The sequence below is a fragment of the Odontesthes bonariensis genome, chromosome 18, assembly GCF_027942865.1.
Source record: "Odontesthes bonariensis isolate fOdoBon6 chromosome 18, fOdoBon6.hap1, whole genome shotgun sequence".
Taxonomy (NCBI): domain Eukaryota; kingdom Metazoa; phylum Chordata; class Actinopteri; order Atheriniformes; family Atherinopsidae; genus Odontesthes; species Odontesthes bonariensis.
The window spans coordinates 7,439,978-7,461,964 of record NC_134523.1 but is presented as its reverse complement, the minus strand read 5'-3'; the positions used below and the strand labels follow the sequence as shown (position 1 = coordinate 7,461,964).

The 21,987-nt window shown below is 39.2% G+C and overlaps 1 protein-coding gene across 1 annotated transcript in view; it reads right to left on the bottom strand.

Annotated features, from left to right (window-relative positions):
• csmd2 (CUB and Sushi multiple domains 2) overlaps positions 1 to 21,987 on the bottom strand; it is a 227,750-nt gene that overhangs the window by 38,651 nt on the left and 167,112 nt on the right. The window contains exons 31-45 of the mRNA XM_075449084.1: positions 20,958 to 21,152; positions 20,106 to 20,222; positions 18,388 to 18,501; positions 14,737 to 14,832; positions 14,201 to 14,404; positions 13,428 to 13,552; positions 10,500 to 10,596; positions 9,812 to 9,916; positions 9,487 to 9,605; positions 7,599 to 7,668; positions 5,967 to 6,083; positions 5,598 to 5,807; positions 4,387 to 4,575; positions 1,662 to 1,839; positions 30 to 175 (exon numbers count right to left, since the gene is read on the bottom strand). Coding sequence (XP_075305199.1) covers positions 30 to 175; positions 1,662 to 1,839; positions 4,387 to 4,575; positions 5,598 to 5,807; positions 5,967 to 6,083; positions 7,599 to 7,668; positions 9,487 to 9,605; positions 9,812 to 9,916; positions 10,500 to 10,596; positions 13,428 to 13,552; positions 14,201 to 14,404; positions 14,737 to 14,832; positions 18,388 to 18,501; positions 20,106 to 20,222; positions 20,958 to 21,152 — 2,082 coding nt within the window. The remainder of the gene's footprint in view (positions 1 to 29; positions 176 to 1,661; positions 1,840 to 4,386; positions 4,576 to 5,597; positions 5,808 to 5,966; positions 6,084 to 7,598; positions 7,669 to 9,486; positions 9,606 to 9,811; positions 9,917 to 10,499; positions 10,597 to 13,427; positions 13,553 to 14,200; positions 14,405 to 14,736; positions 14,833 to 18,387; positions 18,502 to 20,105; positions 20,223 to 20,957; positions 21,153 to 21,987) is intronic.

Genomic DNA, 21,987 nt, shown 5'->3' with positions numbered 1-21,987 from the left:
ATAAAGATTGAGTGAGATCATTTACATACCTTGATAACCGATATGGAACAACCCACCCTTTTCTGTGTTACTACGGAACCGTATAAGCACCTGATTGGATGTGCTACTCGGTGGCTCATTGGGCTCTCCATCAGTGAACACACCTAGTTTCCTGGCCGTCTCCTGTGGACCATCCCTACAGGGGAAAAATAACAGGTCAACTGTAACTGTAACAACCACACTGGAGACAACAGCCTCTGCTCATGAGCTCACTTGTTCTCCAACCATAAAACACCTTGAGCCTCTGTGACGTTAGGCAAACTGAACCTTGTGCCAGGTTATTGTTAAGAAATTCAAGAAGCAAAGAATAATCAAGCTGCTCTCACTTCATCAAACCTGAAGAAATTACTGCCTGCTCTGGGTGATTATGTTAGAGTAAGGGAAACATTACAGAAAAGCATTGAATCACAGGGTCTGGACAGTGCTGCTCCTGCTAACAAACATCCAAAGGGAACATCTTTGGAAGCAGTGGCCCTGCCTTGGCAGTCCCCTGATGTGGGCATGGCCGATTAAGCCAGCTCCCAGATTCCTGCCACAACCATTCAGCTTAAAAACCATCTGTCTTTGGCTGTCAGACTGGGCATAGGAGATTACAAGCAGCTCTGGAAACGGCTGGCTAGGGACTGCTGCCTGACAGCACTCTAGCCAAGCCGCCATTACGGGGACCATTTCTTTGGCTCAGTAGTTCAGTGGGTGGATACACAGCCATGGTGACTAGAAAGTGGGGAACGTGATAGTCCCCTTGTTGGCTCTATGGGAACTTATTGGAGGAAAAAAATATATACCAGTGCCATTTACTACAAAAGGAAAAACACAATGATAATGACAAAAAAAAGGATATTTTTGGCTTACTATACACATATTGATTTAAAGTGCAGTATATAACAATATAAAAATTCTTGTCAAAATTTCTGTGAGCAAACCAAATGGTTAAACAGTCCATACAGTGCAGACTTCTTGTATGGTCATCGAGCTGCTATGGTGGCTTCCTGTAAGATCTCCGGTTTCACTAAAAGCTGGACTTGGACTTTTGAAAGATGTCTCAAGGAGTGGAGATCAGCTGGGACTGGAAACCATCAAGCATGCAAAATCCTGTCTCTGGTGGTACATATGGCAGGTCCAGCCAAGCATAATGGGGGTGATGAAAGGGAGCTCTACCCCCAGATTGTCAGGCATAAAGATGTACACGCACCACCAAAATATCCTCATCCATGCATTCAAGACACACACAGAGACGACATATTCACAATCTTCATATCCGATACTTTACTGATTTCTCTTCTTGGGATGACTGCATTCATGCACAAGTTTATATTTAATTTCTTATAGTCAAGACTGCAAATCAAGATTTGTAAATTTTGCTCAGTAAATATTCCCAAAAGTATTTAAAGTGATAAAAGTTTTAAACTTTTGCTTTACTTAGTTTCAGTAAAAAAAGAAATCCTCTAAAATACCTCAAATACTTGTTTAATCAAGGATACACATTTAGATGCACTTGAAGACCAGATTTCTACATTTTATGCTTTAATATTGACTTAATTATCAAACTGTATGATCCAAAGTATACACAATATTTCAAAGTAATACCAAAGTATTGCTGCCGAGAAGACTTATTTTCTTACCAGACAGTAATGAAGTCGTGAGGCCCATGAACTTGAAGCAGGGTGAAGTTCAGTTTGATGCCAAACCCTGGGGTCACCGTAATCAGCCAGGAGCAGTCAGCTGAGCTTGGGTACTCCTCTGGGTATCCTGGGGAGAATATTGTCCCATTTTCTGATGTGATGTTCCCACCACAAGGCACTGAAAAATGAAAGGAGAGAAGAGAAACAAAGACAGAGTATATGTATATTGGTGGGCCAAAAACAACAGGACATGTACAAATAAGCACCAATCAGCAAAAAACAATGATTTTTCATTCCCCTCCCCTTCTACTTCTCCGTCTATAGCCCAAGCACTTGTCTGAGTTAAAGATTAGCCAGTAAAGCCTGTTAGTAAGTGGGGAGTTGGACAGAGTGTTTTGCAAAGATAAGACCTCAACCCTTTTCCATTGAGGCAAAAGAGAGGGGGTGCACAGATGAGGAGGGGGTTGTTGGTGTGCACTGGGCTCTTGAGGTGTATGCACAAGACAGTATATGTCCATGTCACAATTGTCAATATTTGAACCCCCAAGTCCACCCAAAAATGTATAATCAAAGATTTTTCTAATTCTATTTTTAAAAGACACTTAATTAGAAAACAAACTGCAGTAATCAGCCTAAAAACAACATGCATAGAAACTGAGTATATTTCAAACATTCCTCTGGAAACTCTAATTTTATAATTTGAGAAGCACAGATTTCCCGCTGGTGCCCCTCGTATCCACCATTGTGGAGCAGGGGAAATGAAGAGGGAGCAGTAATCACAGCAGTGCAGGCATCTAAAGCAACCCAGTGTGGGTATTCAGCTTAAAGCCGCACCCCTGGTTGCCTGTGGGTATAAGATCAGACCCAAAGCAGATACTGCATGCTTTATTCCCCCGTTTCCCTCTCTCAGGTCGTGTGTATTCATGTTACACCGCAGCCTGCTTTAGCCTTGTGGTCGACTGCCCCTCTGCTGCTGCCTCACCTGTTAAATGAGTTATCGATCAGGGCCATTGATTAAACCCTCGACACTCTATGGAGTTGTGCCTCTGGCTAACGCATTGACTAGCAAGCTACATAAGCCACAAGTGTGAACGAGAGTATGTGTTTGCTTCAAGCATTAGATGAGAATAAAAAACATGAAACAGTATTGGGAATGTTTTTCAAAACACACACTGGAACCCCTGAGTAGCAAAACATTCCATGATTGGATATTATGCATATGAAAAGATGTAAAGTTTTCATCTGTGAAAAAACTTGGCTTTTCACTTCTTTAAATATTAAAGTCCTAATCTTCCAAACACTTTAGAGCAGTTACCTTTTGACAAAGAACAATCAGGTAAAAATGGTATCGAAACAAGTATGCATATGGATTTAATTGAAAACATGCTTCGTTACACTTATAATATAATCATAGGAGCTGGAAAAGGGGTGTGAGGCAGTAGGAGATGAGACATTCAAGGTCAAGCGAACACATACAACAAGCTGTGATAACACCAAAACAAGTAGGTATGCATACGGTGTGACAAAAATCAATGTACTTCTGTCTCTGATTCCCTTTAGAGGAAGTACAGTACATGCAAATGCGGGCGTGACAGACTTAAGAGCAGGTTGTACTGCCCTAGGGTCAAGTAGCTGTTAAAAACCTCAATACATTTAATTTTCTAGAAACAAAAAATGCATCAAAGAGAATATTCATCACCCAGTCATCTAAAGATAATTGATAGATTTTACATCTAAATCATTAGGAAAATTATCTAAACTAGGTGTGTTCTGATATACCAGTATAGATAATTGTGATACTAATTAATCAAATATTGATACTATTAAGCTGTCTCAGCTAATAAAATGAAAATATTTAACTTTTTCTTTTTTCAAATTGAAAACTTCCTTACATCGTAGTTTTGAGAATAATTCAATTAGCAAAGAAACAAGACAAACCATTTTTAGAGCGTTTCTTTGTAAATTGAAATAGTCTGACATCCATAAAACAAAAATACAAAAAGCAGAAGTTAAAAAGAGAGAAAAAGAAAATCCAAATGTGGTACTTCAAAAATTGTTGTTTAATAAGGCATATGGACAAAAGGTACTGTTCTAAAATAACAATAATAATAGGAAGATAGATATGTTTTGTCCAGCATATACAAATCCAGCTAGCTTTGACATCTACATTGAGAAGTCACACAAAAAAAACCCCAAAAAACTGCCAGAATAAACCGTCTACTGCTTTCTCTACCTTTTCACTCTGTTGCTCGTTCACCGATTCCCATTCATCTCCCTGCTCACCCATTCAAAGTTCCAGTGTCATGACATCACCTCCCTCTGTAATTTTGCCTGCTTCATTGAATAATTGACACTTGGAGCGTGAGAATGTGTGTCAAGGAGAAGGCAAGAGAAAGAGCATCCATTACTTTTCCTTTTCAATTTAGTTCTTCTTTTATTTGTCTCCGCTCCTATTTAGCACAGTATTGATTATCATTGAAGAGTACTTTGCTTCATTAATAGGAGATAATAATTCAGTTTAATTACATTACTCATAATAGATAATCATTATCTCCGTGGCTGCATTTCACACCAACTATGTAATAGCTCAATACATTCTTAACAGGAAGGTTAACATGTTATCAGTTCAGTTCTGCACTCATATCTGGAAGTACTTCACCTTCAAAGTTCTAAATGTATTATTAAACTCATATCACCTGGGTATTTGGTCAAATCTCTGATTTACCTTCGCAGCGAGGGAATGGGTGATCCCAGTTGCGGGTGCTGCCATGCTCACAGGTGAGGATGGAGTGACCCATCAGCTGGTACCCAGGCAGACACTCAAAGGAAATGGACTGGCCCACATTGTAGCCAGCACCCACCACCACACCATACCTGAAGGGCTCTGGATCTGGGCATTCCTGTAGCTCATATGCTGAGGGCAAAAGAAGAGTGATTGCATCTTTTAATTCAATCAATGTTAAATATGCCACTAAATTTGGCTTTGGTTATCAAGCCCTGGTTTAAGCAGCTATAATGAATGCAAGACAGTAATATTTTCAAGTCCGAAAGTCTTACAAGACATTGCTCAAACCACCAGAGATTTTCCTTAAAATGAGAAAAGTAGTATTATCGTGGAGCTTCCACTATTTCAATTTAGCACTTAGAATTATTTGTCTACAAGTGTCTGTTGTTCCTTCAACTCCCTGTTTTTCCACCTCCTCCGACTTAGAGGAGACTTTACAGAGAAAAATGCCAGAGGCGGGTTTGACTTTTGCTGGCGGAGTCTGATGCAGTCACCAGAGGTAGAGCGGGTAAATATTCAAACTTTTTTTCCTCTTGGATACAGAACCTGAGCAGGCAGTGAGCCCAAAAGAGCTAGGCATATAAAAAATGACTAAAAGAGTTGATTTCTATGGATCACAGCTTCCTTTTGAAGGAGATAACTCATGCAAAACTGCAAGAAGGGGGGCATTTGTAAATACAATACTTGATTTATATGCTAATGTACACATAATTATACCTTTCGATTTGCTGGCTCGTTTGTTGAATCACTAAATACAAATTCTTAGTGCCTGTTGCATATTCAGACAAGGGGAATTTATCCCATGCAGGGATGAAATGAAACCTTTCATTGACACATGGTGAATCAATGGTCTAAGTGATCAACAGTCTTATAAATAGACTTTAACAGATTGGGGAAATTCGCTGGCTCTTTCTTTATATTAGGCCAATTCACTAATATTATGGCAATATGTGATTAAACTTTAGTCTGAAGCAACCCTAATGGTGCACAACTATACAATCACATAGTGATCGGTCAGTCTTCTTGCTGACAGGGCTTCATCTTATATTACATTCAAGTATTTAATCACAGGCCTACCAAAGGTTAACAACTCCCTGTTCCTATCCTCTGAATCTTTTCCTTTATGCACATAATCATGTTTGAATTCTTACCTTGGTACTCAAACCGGAAACCTGGTTTGTTCTGCGAATGGTCACTATGGAAATAGACAGTGGTCTCATGGGAGGTGGTAAGGAGAGAGGAGGGAATATCCTGACCGCTGAATCGACCAATCACAGTGCTCGTGTCAAGGGGCCCATTGCGTATCTCAAGGAAATCATGGTTGGCCTCGGTGGAAAAGTTGAGGAATTGTACGTGGGCTCCTGGGAAAATAAGGTTAAATGATTGTTTGTGGGAAGAGTGTTTGAAATTGACATGTTCAACCAGTTATATTTACAATGACAAACATCATTCCACAATCCAGGTTTTTCACTGTGGAAATGCCAGTGTGACATGTTGCAAGAGGATCTTCGGTTGCTCACCGTAACCAACAGGCAGGTAGATTCTCCAGGTGCAGTCACTGTTGCTAGGGTAGTTGCCAGGGAAACCGGGACTGAGAATCATTCCCTCCATCTCCTCCCGGATTCCACCACATTGAGCTGGTAGAGCCCAGACAAAGCATTTATTAGCATTTGCAAACAGTGAGTTTCCCACATTAGAATAACAATACAGATACACTCTGGTCCAAATTAGTCCACTGCCTAGTGGGAGTTCTGAAAAAACTACAGGGTTAGCTTTTAAGATCGTACATCCTAATGTAAGTTGGTCCTTTTGATTCAGTTATGACACACCTGAGGCAAAATACTTTGTTAGTTTAAACATAAATTATGAAGCCTATTAAGTAAAGTTGGAGACCATTTCAAATCATAACCCTAATATTTATTGTAAGAGGGTTTAAATACAAATATGCAAACACTGAATGTCTCTTTTTTCAATCAATCATTGCAAATTTAATCTTTGTTAGAAACAAACAGAATATTTGTTTTAAAATTAACTGAAGTGAATATATGCAAATATGCAAAAATTAGTAGGTGGTTAGAGTGAGTCTATACACAAAGTCATCAAATGTTCTCATTATTTAATGTTCCATCTTGATGCAGCATTAAAATCCAACCGCACAAAAGTTTTTGTAATTATTGTAAACCATTAAATTGGTCAACTTTTCATTTGAGCTCGCCTTATTGAATTGGTATCAAAGTCTAAGACTCAAATAAGCAGGAAAAAAGGTATAACTGAGGAAAAAAAAGAGTTTGGAAAAGGTGAAGAAAAAAGGTAATGGCGTCAAAAAAGATGGTCAAAGGAAAATAAATCATCACTAACAGTAAATGAATTAGCTCACACAATGAAAAAGAGAGACAGATGAAGGAATAAAGAAAACAGGAGAGAAGATTAGGAAATAAATACAACAAAGAATCTTCTTAAGTTGGATGGAGAAATGACACAGAAAATGGGCTGCTGTAAACAGTGTTTCTGGATGGAATAAGAGGGGCTGAATGTTATCCTGTAGTCCTGTAGCAGAAGAAAAAGTCTGCTGAAATCAGGAAACTGCTGATGCCTGTAAACACGATGAATCTTCCTCTGATTTCATCCAATCACAGTGTGAGATGGAACTAATTAGGCAATGGTAGGTTGTTCCAATAAGTGCAACTCATTTGTCAAGTTTTTTTCTTTTCTTTCACAGGGAGGAACATTTTACAAAAAAAAAAAAGAGTGGAAACCTGAAGCAGTTTCTTTCAGCACATGCACGCATTCATGGTAAAAAAAAAAATACCAAAGTCATTCAAGGTGCAAATACATATTAAAAGAAACCACCTTTGAAATATAATCTTTGGATTTTTTTCCCTTTTTTGTTATTCTAAGAGGCAGCAAGCTCATTGCCTGCATGTTAAGTGTTTGAGAAACAGTCATGGAAATGTAGACAGATTATCACCTGCAGTTTGTGGCAATATGGTGATCTGAATCTGAAAATTAAATGCCTACAAAGACTAACAAATTACTAATCTGTACACTGGCACATTGTGAGGAAAAAAAAAAAAAAATTAAAAAACATGTAGGAAAGGGAGCAGAAGAGGCAGTATGTGAAAGCAAATCAAGAACAACAAAAGCTTTTTTACCGATGCAGAGAGGTGGTGGATAGTTCCATCGTCTGACGGTTCCAGGCATACATGTTATGTGCGAGTTCCCCTGCAAGGAGCATCCATACAGCAACAAACAGACACAAAGAGAAAAGCACAACAAAACAGATTAATTAACATGTTGACCCCACAGTCACCCATCTGTTGCTCCAATTATTAAAGCCTGCCGCCTGTCTCCACATGACTTCATGCGGTGAGTAAATGACCAATTCCATATAAAGTAGACAGAAGACGACTGAAAGGTAGCATCACAAGCCCACCGTGACGTTCAAACAAAAAGAGAGGCAAAGAACAGTTTGTAAAAAAAAGACAGTGCCAGAAAAGCTAATAAAAGACACAAAATAATTTTAAAAAAGCCTGATATTTGAAAATAATATTGACTCAGCTGATATTTTGCAGAATGTCTGTAGGGTCAGGAAGTGGCAACTGAACTGTTGAAGGGTTGATAATGTCCTCACATATATTTTAAGGTGAAGGATACTGCTTAAATTTCCTCTATGCATGCTACTTATAGATTTGATCTGAATTTAGACCATATTAACAGGTTCATATTCAAAAGCTCAAAAGTTCGCTTCTACTATAAGACATCATAATCTATGATCATTAATCTTAAAAAGCAACAAGGCACTTTCACATAAGGCCACAAATGAAAAAGCAAGAATTATATATACACGATTCCTTAATTATCTCTGTGTGTTTTAGTCATTTCTTTTGAGCAATTGCTAAACTTTTTTGTGCACAGGCACCCAGAAGCTCATGCATCCATAAATGCGGATAAGGTTATTCACAGTCGCACTGGCAATGTCCTCAATCAAGACAGAAGTAACAAAGATATGCGGCAATGCTTCAGTAAAGACAAAAGAGAATGTGAAAGAAAGAACTTAGATTTAAACTTAAGGCTCATCATTTATTGATATGCCGATTCATTATTAATGATTAAGTATTAAATTTAGGCTCAGTTTTCAGTATTTGATGTCCATGTTCCTTCTTATGGAGCTTGAATCTACATGTACAGTTAACCACTGCAGTGTGACCTCTATTATAGTTTAATGTTAAGCCCGACAGACATATGCTTTTGGAAGATCGTGTTCCTTTGATTTAAGTACAGTACATGGAAACAGAAAGGCCATCTTCATTTGAAGGTGTTTCAGACTCATGATATTCAAAGATGTGCCGTGTCATAAATGCTGTATCAGTATATGAATGAACAGATTATTTGGAAGGTCCTGCTAAAAAGCTACACTTATTTTCATTCTGTGAGGCAAGAATGTTTTTGCTTGTCTTCTAATTAGTGCAATATTAATTACTCAACCACTTACAGGGTAGAGTTCTGTGTGTTTCAGTTTAGAGAGTTACAGTTCTTTAAAAACATGACTTGAGACTAAATGTGAACTCAATTAGAAAAGGTTGACAAAGAGGTTTAGCAATCATTTTCTTAGGAAGCAATTTGATTAGTCCTCAAACATATAAAAGTGTTTCATAAGAAACACTCAACCAAGCATTTGTTTGTTTAACTCTCGGGAATCAATTGGAACATGTTCAATAAAACTGAGTCTTCAGAGAGAGAGAGAAACGAGTAACAGATCATTTTCCAGAACCTTAGTTGCTAAAAACGGCTTCATGCTCTGTCACTATTACATTTTTACATACTACAAAACTTGAATCCTCCCAATCTGATTCAGCTCTTTTCTAGTCTCTTTTTTAATGACATTTTGCTTTATCTAGTACTGTAAAATGTTGTTGCAGCTTCAACAGATCACTGAAAAGGAAAATTGAAATGTGTAGCCCTGATAAATGCCGGAAAAGCATCAGTCTACATTTTATGGTCATTTATTACTGAGCCACATCTTAAGGTAGGATATGTTACCTGTAGAGTATAACCAGGTTCGCAATGGAAAGACACCACGTTATTCATCTGAAGACGCTCCCCAACCTTTATACCATTCATAGGAACAACGGGCTCTGGACAGCTGGTTAGAGACACAGCTGAGGAGATGAAGAAGAGGAAACAGCAGGGACACAGAGGAAAAAAAGATTTTAAAAAAGGAAAAATTACAACAAAACGTTGACAGTAAATTGCATGACATTCATGTAACTCCAAGGAGAAACACAATCGAGGCTTTTACAAAATGGTCTCCTGATTGATTTAATACAAGTGGTACCTGTTTGTCCTATTTTCTTTCTCCACTTACTTTTGTACTCCAGCCTGAATCCAGCTGCAGACACACTAATATCAGAAAAAAAATGCAGGTAGAGTTGGTTGGAGGTGCTGTTGAGGAGAGCCGGGACCGTTGTGCCTTGGAGAGAAGATTAATAGTAAGTTAAGCAATGGCATCTCTTCCATAGGGTGACCCCAACTAACAGCACGTGTCACCGGCATATAGCTGAAGAGCTTATTCCTTTTATATTTGATTACTTCACTTTGTGTGTGAATGCATTTACCAAAGGTGCATGCATGATATATTGCATGCTGTAGAGTATTTGGGGGAACAGTTTCACAATAGTGTGGCATATTGGATTTTAGGGAGATAAAAAGTAGAAATCCCAATATACATAAATTTATCAATATAAATTATCCCAAAAAGAGAGAGAGAGAGCGAGAGAGAGAGAAACCCCTGCACATTTTATTAATATAAATACATAACTCAAATTTGTGGGCATGACATTTCACTTTCATTTTTTTACTTGACGCATCTAAAAATGACTTCTGACTCAAACTAAAAACAAAAGGATAATTGCTGTATCCATGTTGTAATCGGAGTAACAAAAACTTTTAAAAATTGATTAGGCTATGTTATGTTTCATGCACGCACACACACACACACACACACACACACACACACACACACACACACACAATATACACGTATCCAGCAGTACCCGAGAAGCTGCCAAGCATGGTGTCAGTGTTGTCGCCTCCGTCAAAGACCTCCAGCGAGTCCCAGTTCTGCTCTGTGACAAAGCTGATTACCTGGATCTGATTAAAGAGTGAGGCAGGAAGATGGGATGGAAGAGAAACTCAATTAGCAAAGAGCAAAAAAGGAAAACGCAGTACAGGAACAGAAAGAACAATTGGTTTTAGTCAGCAAATCAAAGGCAGTAGTGCCAAGTATGTGTATGGGCAGGACGTCAGGAATTAGGCGAGAAGTTAAAGATTAATGAGGTGGAGACGACAAAGAGATGCATGTGAAAGAGATTCAGTAGAGCACAGAAGTACAAGTCATTTGGCTTGTATCTACTTTCTGCAAAACAATCCAAAGCAAAAAAAAAAACTCAGTCACTTGCTCTGGAGTGAATGAATGCTAAACAGAAAAAATAATATCCTCGGGGCCTTGACTTTAAAGTGAATCACATTTGAAATGATCAAAGCTGTTCATGATGGTAAAGAACACAGCTAACAGGGCAAAACAAATGACCATCTGTTTTCTTTTTTTAAAAGGCCATCCTGTAAGGTTGTGTTAAGTGTTGGGCCTTGGATCTGTGGAATATTTATAGAAATACAGACTGAGTCCTATTAAGCCAATAACATCTGTCATTAATAAAGCAAAGAATACCACATTCTTCAAGAACGGCAGTGTGGATACTCTCAAAGGCTGTCCAAACTAAGCATCTAAAAATTCAATTAGTGGTAGAACTGTGAACAAACAAATTGAGAGTATGCGCACTCAAAATCTTTGAAATTGTCAGAGTATTTGCAGATTCCAGTGAATGTGTGTACGGGGATTTGATGTGTCAGTTACTGCATATTTGCTTATAGACCGTCTAAAATTCTTTCATTCAACACCATTCTCTGTGCCATTCCTCATTTTTACACGCTCAAGTCTCCCTTTCAGTTCCCTCTCACACCCATCCCTTTGCCCTCTCCTCTGCCTTTGATGGTTATAGATCGGATATGAGCCAATTAAAGGGGCTGTGGGGGCTCTGGTGCACTGGGCTCCCGGGGAGACAAGGCAGATCACAGATTGATCTTTCATTAGGGGGCCGTGGAAAATGTGCCAACAAGGCACCTCGCTCCTTTAAGTTCTCCTCTGGATCGTGACACTCCAATCTAAGGTGTTTCTGGTAGCTGGTTGAGGGGTGCAACAGTGAAAAAGACAGAAACAGTCTAGCAGGGATGGGAGCATTCTGCAGTAAAGTGCTCAGAACAGAAAACTCCATGTGGCAATGTGAAAATGTGCCTGCCTTTATTCTGGGAAACAAAGAATCCCAAATGTTGTTAAATGACCATATCACTGGCATTCTGAAATTCATACATTCATGTTTCTTTCTGTTAAATCGTGTTTATACAGTTTCCTCTTTGTTCTTACTTTTGGTCTACTTTACCTCTAGGCTACTGCAGTGTTAGTGCAGAGTGCAGCATGCTAAGTGGGCCTGTGGGCCATCTCGTGTATTTGACCTGCAAGGACAGTCAGCTGAGGAGGGGGAGCTAATAGCTGAGGGACGACTCTGAGGTCATTAAACACAGAGACTGAAACATTGGCCGAAAAAACTTTCAGCCAGGCACATCCACAGGGACGTGGCCCTGGTTCCATCACACACATATAAAAGAATGACAATATGCAAACTGAAATGATTCCCAAGAAAGGCAGGCAAAGTAATTGAAGAACCAGTTACATATAACTTTTGAGCCTGTGCAAGGTCAGTCTTTAAGCTGGTCTCTTTGGCCCAGAGAAATTGAAATGGTATAAAATACAGTGTATAGTTTTGTTAATTTGTCTTGGGTAACCTGTAAACACATCACCAGAGAGGCTTGTTGTTAAGCCATGCAACAGTTTAATAAAAAAATTATATGGTCGGATAGATGTGCTTTAAAAAACTAACAGCCTGATGAGTAGGTAAATAATTCATTCTGTTGTATGTCTGCCCCATCATTAGTGCCCTCTGTTTCACATTTATTCGCCGAGTAGATAAGTAAGAACCTGTCCTTGGGAATGCACTGAAGTGATTAATATATTTAACTGGCAACAAGTTATTCAACACTAACTGATGCATGGAGTATGTTCTAATTTCTATATAAGCACGTCACATGACATGTCAATGGAATATGTTACCCTGTTTCAGAGGGGTCAAATTATTGAAATGCATGAAACAAACAAAAATAACTAAGGACATTGCTGAATCTTCAAAAATTGTGTTAGGAACCATACAATGCATTTTAAAAGCCTGTAAGACTAATGTCAAGCTATCACAGTGCAAGAAATAAGGTCACAATTAAATCTCAACTGTGATCCGAGATCACTTAAATATTCGGTGAAATCAAATCACAGAAAATCTTTTACATTTAGTCACTTAAGAGACGCCAAAGCAACTTACAAATCTGAAAACAACACTTAAGCTTCAGTGCGGTAGAAACCCTGTTATGTACTTTGAGTGCTAAATCAACATGTATCTAAACTGCTTCGTATAAAGATCAACAGAAAAATTATGGTAGTGTTTAATAATGACAGTAAGAGTATTTCCACATGTAAAGTGTGAAGACAACTCAAGATTGTGGGACCCCATCATAAATCTTTGGGATTCCTTTCTTCCAAATACACAATTGAAACATTTTCAGTTATAACAGTAGAAATTTGTTCTTCTTGAGCTCATACTTCCTTGGTTTGCTTGTAGATTTGTGAGTTGGGACTGGACTGTTGGCAAACCAGGCTGATTCTCTCGAATTTAATCATAGCTTTTATTCTTTGTTGAGACAATTGCAATCAAGAGATTTAGGTGATGTATGTTAGTGGCTTTACTCCACTTAAAAATTAATAAAATAGTGAATGATAAACAAACAAATAAGCAGAGAATAAATACTCTTGCACAAACCTGGATTCCTGAGCCTTCAGGAACTGTAATCTTCCACACACAGTTGAGGCTGTTCAGATAAGGCTCAGGGAAACCAGGAGATAAGATGGTACCAGTTCGTTGGGTCAGATTTCCTCCACATGGAACTGCAGAATAAAAGAAAAGAGGTTCTTGCTCGGTCACAGTAGCAATTTCATCATGGCTACACGATGCTTACTCCACAAAGACCGCACCCACAAAGCCCAGAGATTCTATTGTTAACATCCTGGTACCAGACACTTCAGGACACCCATGTATTTTGGATTGCATTTAGTCCATGACCTGACTGGTCAGCGCTCTTTTGGGTGTACGAGGAGGACTCAATATTAGGCAGGTGGTCCTAATTATAACTGATGGGTATTCGTTATGCTTCATGTTTGTTCAAAATACTTTTCAAACATGGATTCTGACAGTAGGACCAAGAACATTTTTTAAACTAGGTGCGAGTATGTAAACAGGATGGATATCACATAAATCTATAAGAAGATTAGATTACAGCATTTCAATCCAAACTGTTAAGAAAAAACATCAAATTCTAGGACAAACTAAACTTTAATAATTAAATTCCAACTGGGATAAAGTTGCACTTGATTTCAAGCGGGAGCCAGACAAACGTCGAAAGTGAAATGGAAAGAGAGTGAGTGAAGGAACAAATAAGGAAATTATCAGAATTCAGAAAATAAAAACACAACCAGACTGGCTTGTAACTCAGAAACCTGCTGTGTCTTAGTCCGTTTCAAATAATGATGTCCTACCTATGCAGCTCGGTATGGAGCTGTTCCATTGAGCCAAGGCATTGGGAACCGTTAAACATTCAATGGCACTTGATCCCTCCAGCACATAACCTGGGCTGCACTCAAAGCGGATTACAGCACCCACAGCAAAGTTGTTGCCCATACGACGGCCATTTCGAGGCTCAGGGACTGAACTGCACTGAGTGGCACTGGTCCGTGGCACAGCTATGAAAAGAGAGAATTCCACAGATCATTAAAAGTGATTATGCTCTGGTCTTGAGCCATGCATTATATTCTAAATGTAAGGTTGCTGTACCTCTCAGAGTTAGAAGAGGCTTCAGGCATCTTACTATTGTAATAAGCTGCAACACAGCCCATTTTTAGACTATTTTTGTGTTGCTTTCAGTTACTTAATATTGCAGGCAAAAACTCATGTATATGTAAGTCATATGTAAGTCTCCCAACATGGGTGCAGGACTGGGGTCGTTCAACAAGAGGAAGTCCAAAAGAAACAATGCAGAAGAGTATGTGTGTGTGCCAGTGTGTTACACACTTACCCTGGTAGACCAGATGGAATCCTCTAGAGCTGGACTGGCCTTTGGAAGTAAATCGGATCAGGATTTGATTGGACGTCGCTAAGGGCAAAGATTCACCTGAGATGGACAACAGTTAAAAACACGGTTTGTAACCTTTTCAGCATAGGTCTACTTTCAATTCAAATTTACTGTGGGTACAAACAGTACATACGCTACTAGTCTTACTACCTAGTAATACTTCCACACTCCCTAATTAGAATGTTAGTGGCAATTTCCAACATGAAGAGGAAAAAGGCAGTTTCTGGGGAATCTGGAAACAAGACAGAATACGGGTCCCTGAAAGCGGATATATTTTGATACATTTTTCATGTACTGGATTTCAGGAAAGTTCAAGTACGTGATCTGACTATGATTTTTTGTTTAGTCTGAAGCTGTGCTCTGCAATGTTATGATTTCACAGAATTGCCTACTGTGATTAAAGCACATCATGCTTTACTTCACCTGTGATAAGTGGTGTAGTGGTGCCTGAAGTGCCAGTGTTTACACTGTATACACTTTTTTTTGTATCTAAGCAGTCTGTTCAGTAAAGGATAAACACCCTCTTTTATGAAAAGTGACATGTAAGACCACTTTACCATGCTTGGCTGATCCAAAAATGGGCCAGCTGTGTTTGCACATTGTCACTTAACTTCTGCTGTTTGACATCAGCGATTAAGCATCATCAATATTAGCCACAGACGAGATGCAGATTTTGAAAAAAAAAAATCCTTCTCAGTACCATGAGACAACCACATATTCGCACATGCTACACAACTAGAAGGAGTGAGTCAAATAAAGACAAGTGCTGTTCATGCCTGGAATCCAAGGAAAGAAACATTTACTTGCAGCACACAACAGAACGGGGTGCACACCCCAGAGGAGATTTAGGAGTGGCTAGATTTAATAATGACTGAAAAACAAGAGTATACACTCCATATTTGTACACATATCTTCCACCCCACTATATTGCCAAAAGTATTGAATTTATAGACCTGTGGACATGGAAGTGATTAGAACACCTGAATTGAATTATTTGGACGGGTGAGTAAATACTTTTGGCAATATAGTGTATATCTTGCATTGCTCCACTCTCAATGATGCCCTTACAGTTGGTGCATGCAAAAGCATTTTTAAAACTGTCAAAAGGTGGAACCCTCGCTTACTAATAGTGATATTATTATATTACAGCTACAGCTGAGCATATTCTATCCTGGATCCTATAAGATGCCACAAACTTGTAAGCCTCACCTAATTTCTAATACAGGGTTGATTTCTTTAACTAGAGTATCTACATCTGAACAGTGTAACAAGTGCTGAAGTACCAGCAGCAGGAATCACATTCCCTGTGTGGGAAACACACAAATTTCAGGTTTAGTTTTTCTTCAATGTGCTGCTTGTTTAGTGGAGCTGCAAACTCTTTTCAAAAAGGCATGTACACTGTGCTTATGTGACCCACAAATTCACAAAACATATACAAACAAAGAAACTACAGGTTATAATCTGACAAAATACAGAAAATGACAAAGGGTGAATACCTTAGATTTAATACTTGATAATGTTGTTAACCATTATAGTATCACTCAAAGAACATTTGTTTATACCCAAGTTGGATATCTTTTATTATAAATAAAACCCACAGAAAGATATCTATCACTGCAATCTTCATCAGCTCGTGGTGTAATTACTCACAACAAAACCCCATGATAGATCTACGGTGGTGGAAAATGTGTTGGCTGAGGTAGAACATGATACAAAATGTGAGCATCTCTGTCTCTCTCTCAATGAGCTGCTGACTGGCTCTCTGCAGTGAATCTCATTACTCCGTGTCTGCTTGCCGTCACACTCTAGTGGGAGACAGACGTGCTTAACCCCAGGGGCAACATCTGTGTGTGCGCTGCTCAGTCTACACAGAGTATGCAAGTTCCGCTCACATTTTTTGTTGGGCCCGTTTCTTTACATCTAAATGTACTGTCCTGAGACGGCCTCGATGATTTCTAATGTGTCATCATCGTGATCGCTTGAGTTTCTCTGTAGGAGCCCTGAAGCGTGCTGGGTGTTTTATTAGAGGAAGCCCTTTCTACATGCTTTCATGGTAACAGTGTTTCATAATTTGCTGTGCAGTGCAGGTATTCATCCAGATAGACCAAACATGTGTCAGCATGTAACTTATCAACCCTCTGGCCACTTTCCATCTTCAAACCAGTTTGCCCTTAAAATGATCTTCCTCCAGGCATATGGAAGACCAACAAAGACAGATATCATTTCGGCTGGAAGTCAGTCATCAAAATTCAGCGGCAGTTATTTGTTTGCACTGATTCAGATACAACTGCCACGGGGAATAATGTCAGGAATTAACTCCAACAGGTTCAGAGATTAAAAAAAAGAGCTAGTCAAGTGAAAAGTTCAATTGGTAGATTTTAGATTCTATAAATAGATGTTCTGAATGTATCCAGCAGCATACTAGCAGTGAAACTGAAGTAGAAAATGCACACTGGCTGTATGAGTTGTCAAAACTTTCATTTTCTCCTTGGTCTCTGGTCCTAAATGACCATGAGAGCGACAACTGCCTTTTTTCATACGAGTTTGAAAATTTGCATTTAGATAAGTCACCTTGATTTTTTCCATTTAGTCCTCTTGTCCAATCTGCCTACATTACATCGCCTTTTCTAATTTCCATCTTTTATTGTTCATTTATTCTATTTTCTTTCCTCTTTTATTCTGTTTAACACTGATAATTTACAATCATTGCCTTTTCTTCTCAAAAAGAGTAGTTTGCCTCACTATACATTAGAATAATGAAAACACTCCATGGAATGCTTTAATAAGACTAGTATTATGTAACATGCTTTCCAAAGATAGCGTAATTACACTAAACAGCCTTGTGTTTTGACTTCTGTGATTTATCGTGCCTGACAAATATAGTCCTTCCATTTGCTGTAAAAGTAATTTTCTTAATTGCACTGAATGACAGATTTAGATATAAAGAGCGAGGGCGATTTTCTTAATTTGCAAGCTTAAAAAAAATGTCTGTTCATTTTTAGCCATCAACACACCTACATGGTTAATGCAGGACCACACTTCTGAATTGTGGCTAATTCATGTTAGATATGCACTATTTCAGTGGTGCAGTATCGTCTACATATCTTTTTTTTCTGGTCCAAACTGTGTCAGGTGAGCTCTGCCATGCCTGGCTAGGTAGCTCAGTCAACCTGCCACTTTGAGTCCGCAGTTAATATAGCATCCTGCTTACTGAGCTGTAAACTGGATTTTGTGAGGCAGCCCTGGACACAAACCAAAGAAATCATTTTGCTTAGTTAAGCCACAGGGCTGGAGCAGGCTGAGAGAAAGAGGTGCCCTGAACTATCACAACTTTTCACTTACTTCATCTTCAAAGGTTGAACCTCTCCAACCCAATCCATTTCTTTTGTTGTCCGTTGTAACAGTTGTGGCATTTATCACATTCATCAACGGCATAATGCAACACAAATGATCACCCCTTCACCAAAATGTGCAAATTCACTTGTTTAAAGAAAAAAGAAAAAACCTCTTTAAGTAACATCTAAATCATGCCATGTTGATGTTAAACTATCAGGGCACAATAATGGATTTGCCATATCATGTGTATTGAAGTACCTGTGTGTGCTCCAGATAGTGAGCTAAGGACACGAGAGTGTTGCGTTGCCCCATCATAAACCTCCAAAATGTCATTCAGCGCCGTCTGGAAGTAGGCGAACTGACTGAAGACCACTAGGAAAGACAGACATGGACAGAAAACTGACATCAGATGAGACTGAAATTTGCTGAAATTACTGCCAACAACAATCACAATTCTCTTCAACTCTGCAATTCATTTGAAATGATCCAGAAAATCCATAAAAGTGTGCTCTGTGTGTTGTATCCACATTCAAAAGAATATCATCAACACCAATATCAATCAAAAAAAGATGGGCGGATAATGTAGCCAGTTATGACAACAAAAACAACTTAATATTAAAAGGGACATCTATCTGGGCTTGATGGCCTGTCGGTAGAGGGAAGTTTTTTTTTCATCCTTTCCACCCCCCCTTTATACTGCCATTGCTTGAGCAGTAGTTTGCCAATCATGGTCAATCTGTCTTGTTTACGTATTGCAAATGTATCAGGTTAAAGAGAATGACCAAGAGAGAGAAGTCCTCCTCGGACAGAGGCGAGGAGGACAGTGGCCTAGTGCTCTCCAGTAGGTGCTATTGTGGCACGTCACACTGTGTTGTTGTTTAACGGAACCATCTATGATTTCCTTCATATGATAGCGATGACACTCATTCTGTTTTCTGAGTAAATATATCTTATCATTAGTACTGGCCCATCAGCCTAATGAGAAGCTCCAAGAATGGAAAAGAGCGCATTTGTAGCTCTGCATGGCAAAGTGAGTTGCATTAGGTTTCACTGTCATTATCCACGGAAAATGCAAATGTGGATTATAAATATTTCCATTTTTCTCTTGCTTTGACTACACTGTGTGAAATATGTTGCTGACAGGTTCCAAGAGGGACTGGTGCTGATAACTCATTAAAGAAAGATAAAGAAGCAGGAGATAAGTGAAAAGAGAGCCACACAGTCCACCACAGAATGTGATGCAGAGAGACATTTTGGGCAAGTGCGTAAAGCATGTTTTGTATTTACACATATGAAAAGTCACAAATGCTGCATCATTTCACTTTCTGAATAATCTGATGCTTCTGTTACATCAGATAACATATTGGAAGCAAACTGTGACCTTTAAAATGGAAATGCCAAAAAGTAGTGAAGCTCCAGGAACTCTGTATGTTCCAGATGCCAATTATTTTTCAGTGTGTCTGTCTGTAAAAGACTATTTCAATGCCGAGTGTGTAAGATGGTGATTAAATTCCACTTCAAGATAAATGAGTTAAATGAAAATACATCGCAATAAGTCAAGTGGATTTGAGTCTATCAGTCATTATGTGATTTTTTGATGTGTTAAAAAATATTTTCTTGCTTTGAAAGCAAGTTAAAAAAAAAGATGGTAAGAGTTGGGGTCTTTAATGGTTTAACAACGGCTTCTTTTCTATGACAGTCTGTCAGCTTAGGGAAAAAAAACAAAAACAGTTTTTCTCAATCTTTTTTCACTGCATTCAGTGGTGAGAAAACATTTTTGAATTCAACAAAGCACTTTAGCATAGTTTGCAACAATTTTGTGGATTTGCCAAATAATTACATTTTAAACCTTTACAAACCATAACCCTCTTTTACACATTCCCACACAAAACAAAAAAAAAAACAAAACAAAAAAAAACAATTAACCTTCTGCCAGGACTTACAGTTGAGTTACACAGTGCTCAGCCTTGGCTTACCGTAATCCTTGGGCACAACGACAGAGTACAAACAGGTTCGAGAACTGCTGTAGTTGCCAGGGTAACCAGGAGACAAGACCACTCCTTCCAATCCAGAGTACTGTCCACCGCAAGGAGCTGAAGAGAAACACAGGGGAGAGACATGAAGTGACACGATAAGTAGGAGAGGGCAGACACAAGAGGAAGGTCTAAAGTCAACAGTGGGAGATTCCATTTCTTCTCTGCCTCCTACTTTTCCATCCCCTCTGTTCCACCACTCCTAAATTACTTTTCTTGTCTGATTGGGCTTTGGGTGGAAGATGTCCCTGGTGGTTGCCACAGTGAAATTGCTATGTTTTCCAAGTGTCCATCTGGGTTAGCCTAAAGGAGATGAGACCAGAGTCTTCTCTCCTGGTTTAAGGCCCTGAAAATGATCTGTGAAAGCTCTTACCGTTGTGGAACTGCTGAATCATTCATGTGAATGCACGTGAACAATAAGCATGTCTTCCACCTGACACACACTGTCACAGCCAGATTCTGTGTTTGTCAGGGGGTCTTTTACTAGCTTTCCAGGGGTTTATGCACAGCATGTGTCACTTGTGTCACAGGAATTTCAGAGAACAGTCAGAGTGACGCAGGTGGTGTTGCGAGTGTGAGAGGAAGATATGCAAACTAAGGAGCTCTTTCCAAATTGCAAATTGCATGAAAGCTAATCTCACATTTAACCAAAACTCACACATCTCTACAGATACATCTATAGGACAAAACTCTGGAATAGCTACATAATTATATATTAATGTTTAAATATGATAAATCTATAAGCACCAATGTGTTTTGTCCTCCTAACAAACAACTCCAGATGTCATTGTTTACCAATGCAGATGGGTTTGGGATTGTTCCAACTCGGCTTGCCATCTCCCCCCATGATGCAAGTAATAGTTGGGTCTCCTTCTAGTGTGTAGCCACTGTCACAGTGGTAGGTGACAGTGGAGCCCAGCTTGAGATCGGTGCCCACCCGTGTCCCGTTGTGCACTAGGCCAGGTTCGAAGCAAGACTCCCTTGGATTCTCTGTGGAAAGAGGTAACGCAGTGGAAAATCAGTGACAGATGGGGGTGTATATTCGGTCTTCAGCAAAATGTTTTCAGCATCATCCTGCAACAGTGATGCTTGTAGAGAAATTTATTTCTGCCTAAGGTTAGTTATAGGCTACAACTGGATTATTTTACTTCTTTCCTTTATCGATGTTTGCCTTTCTCCCCTTTCCTGCTTCTTAGTGGTTTCCATGTTTCAATAAATATATCTCAATGACTGCCACTTTGCTCTCTAGCTCTTGACGGTGGCCTCACATCTGTGGCTACCGGGGTATGTATGGCTGTGGAGACAGACAGGCAGCTGATTGAAAGTGGCAAGGCTCTGGCCCAAGGTCTGCTGACTGTACACAACCGCTTCCCAAACAACACTTCTCTGTGCAGCCAACTCAAGAAGACAATGCACATACGCAAGCTTTCTTTGACCAACACGCACACGTGTACACGCTCACCCTGTCAAACCCCCCCCCCCACCACACACTTTGCATTTAACCACATATCAATCACCACCCCTGAGGTTGTGAGAAAGATGTCTCGCTCGATCTACCATCACATTGTTCTAGTTGGAAAATGTACATGTGAGAGAAGGCTTGTCAATTTGGCACACTTCACACCCTTACAGCTAAAACAAACACAGGGAAAGTGCCCAAAGCTATTTAGTTCAATCTTAAAGATAGTGCACTCTGTTCTAAAAGCAATCTTTAATATTTGATGACTTGATACACCAAAGCAAAGGTGAGTCAAATGTTTTCTCTTGTCAGCAAAATACTTATAAGACAGTCAAAAATATATACAAGAGCCTCAACATTAACTAG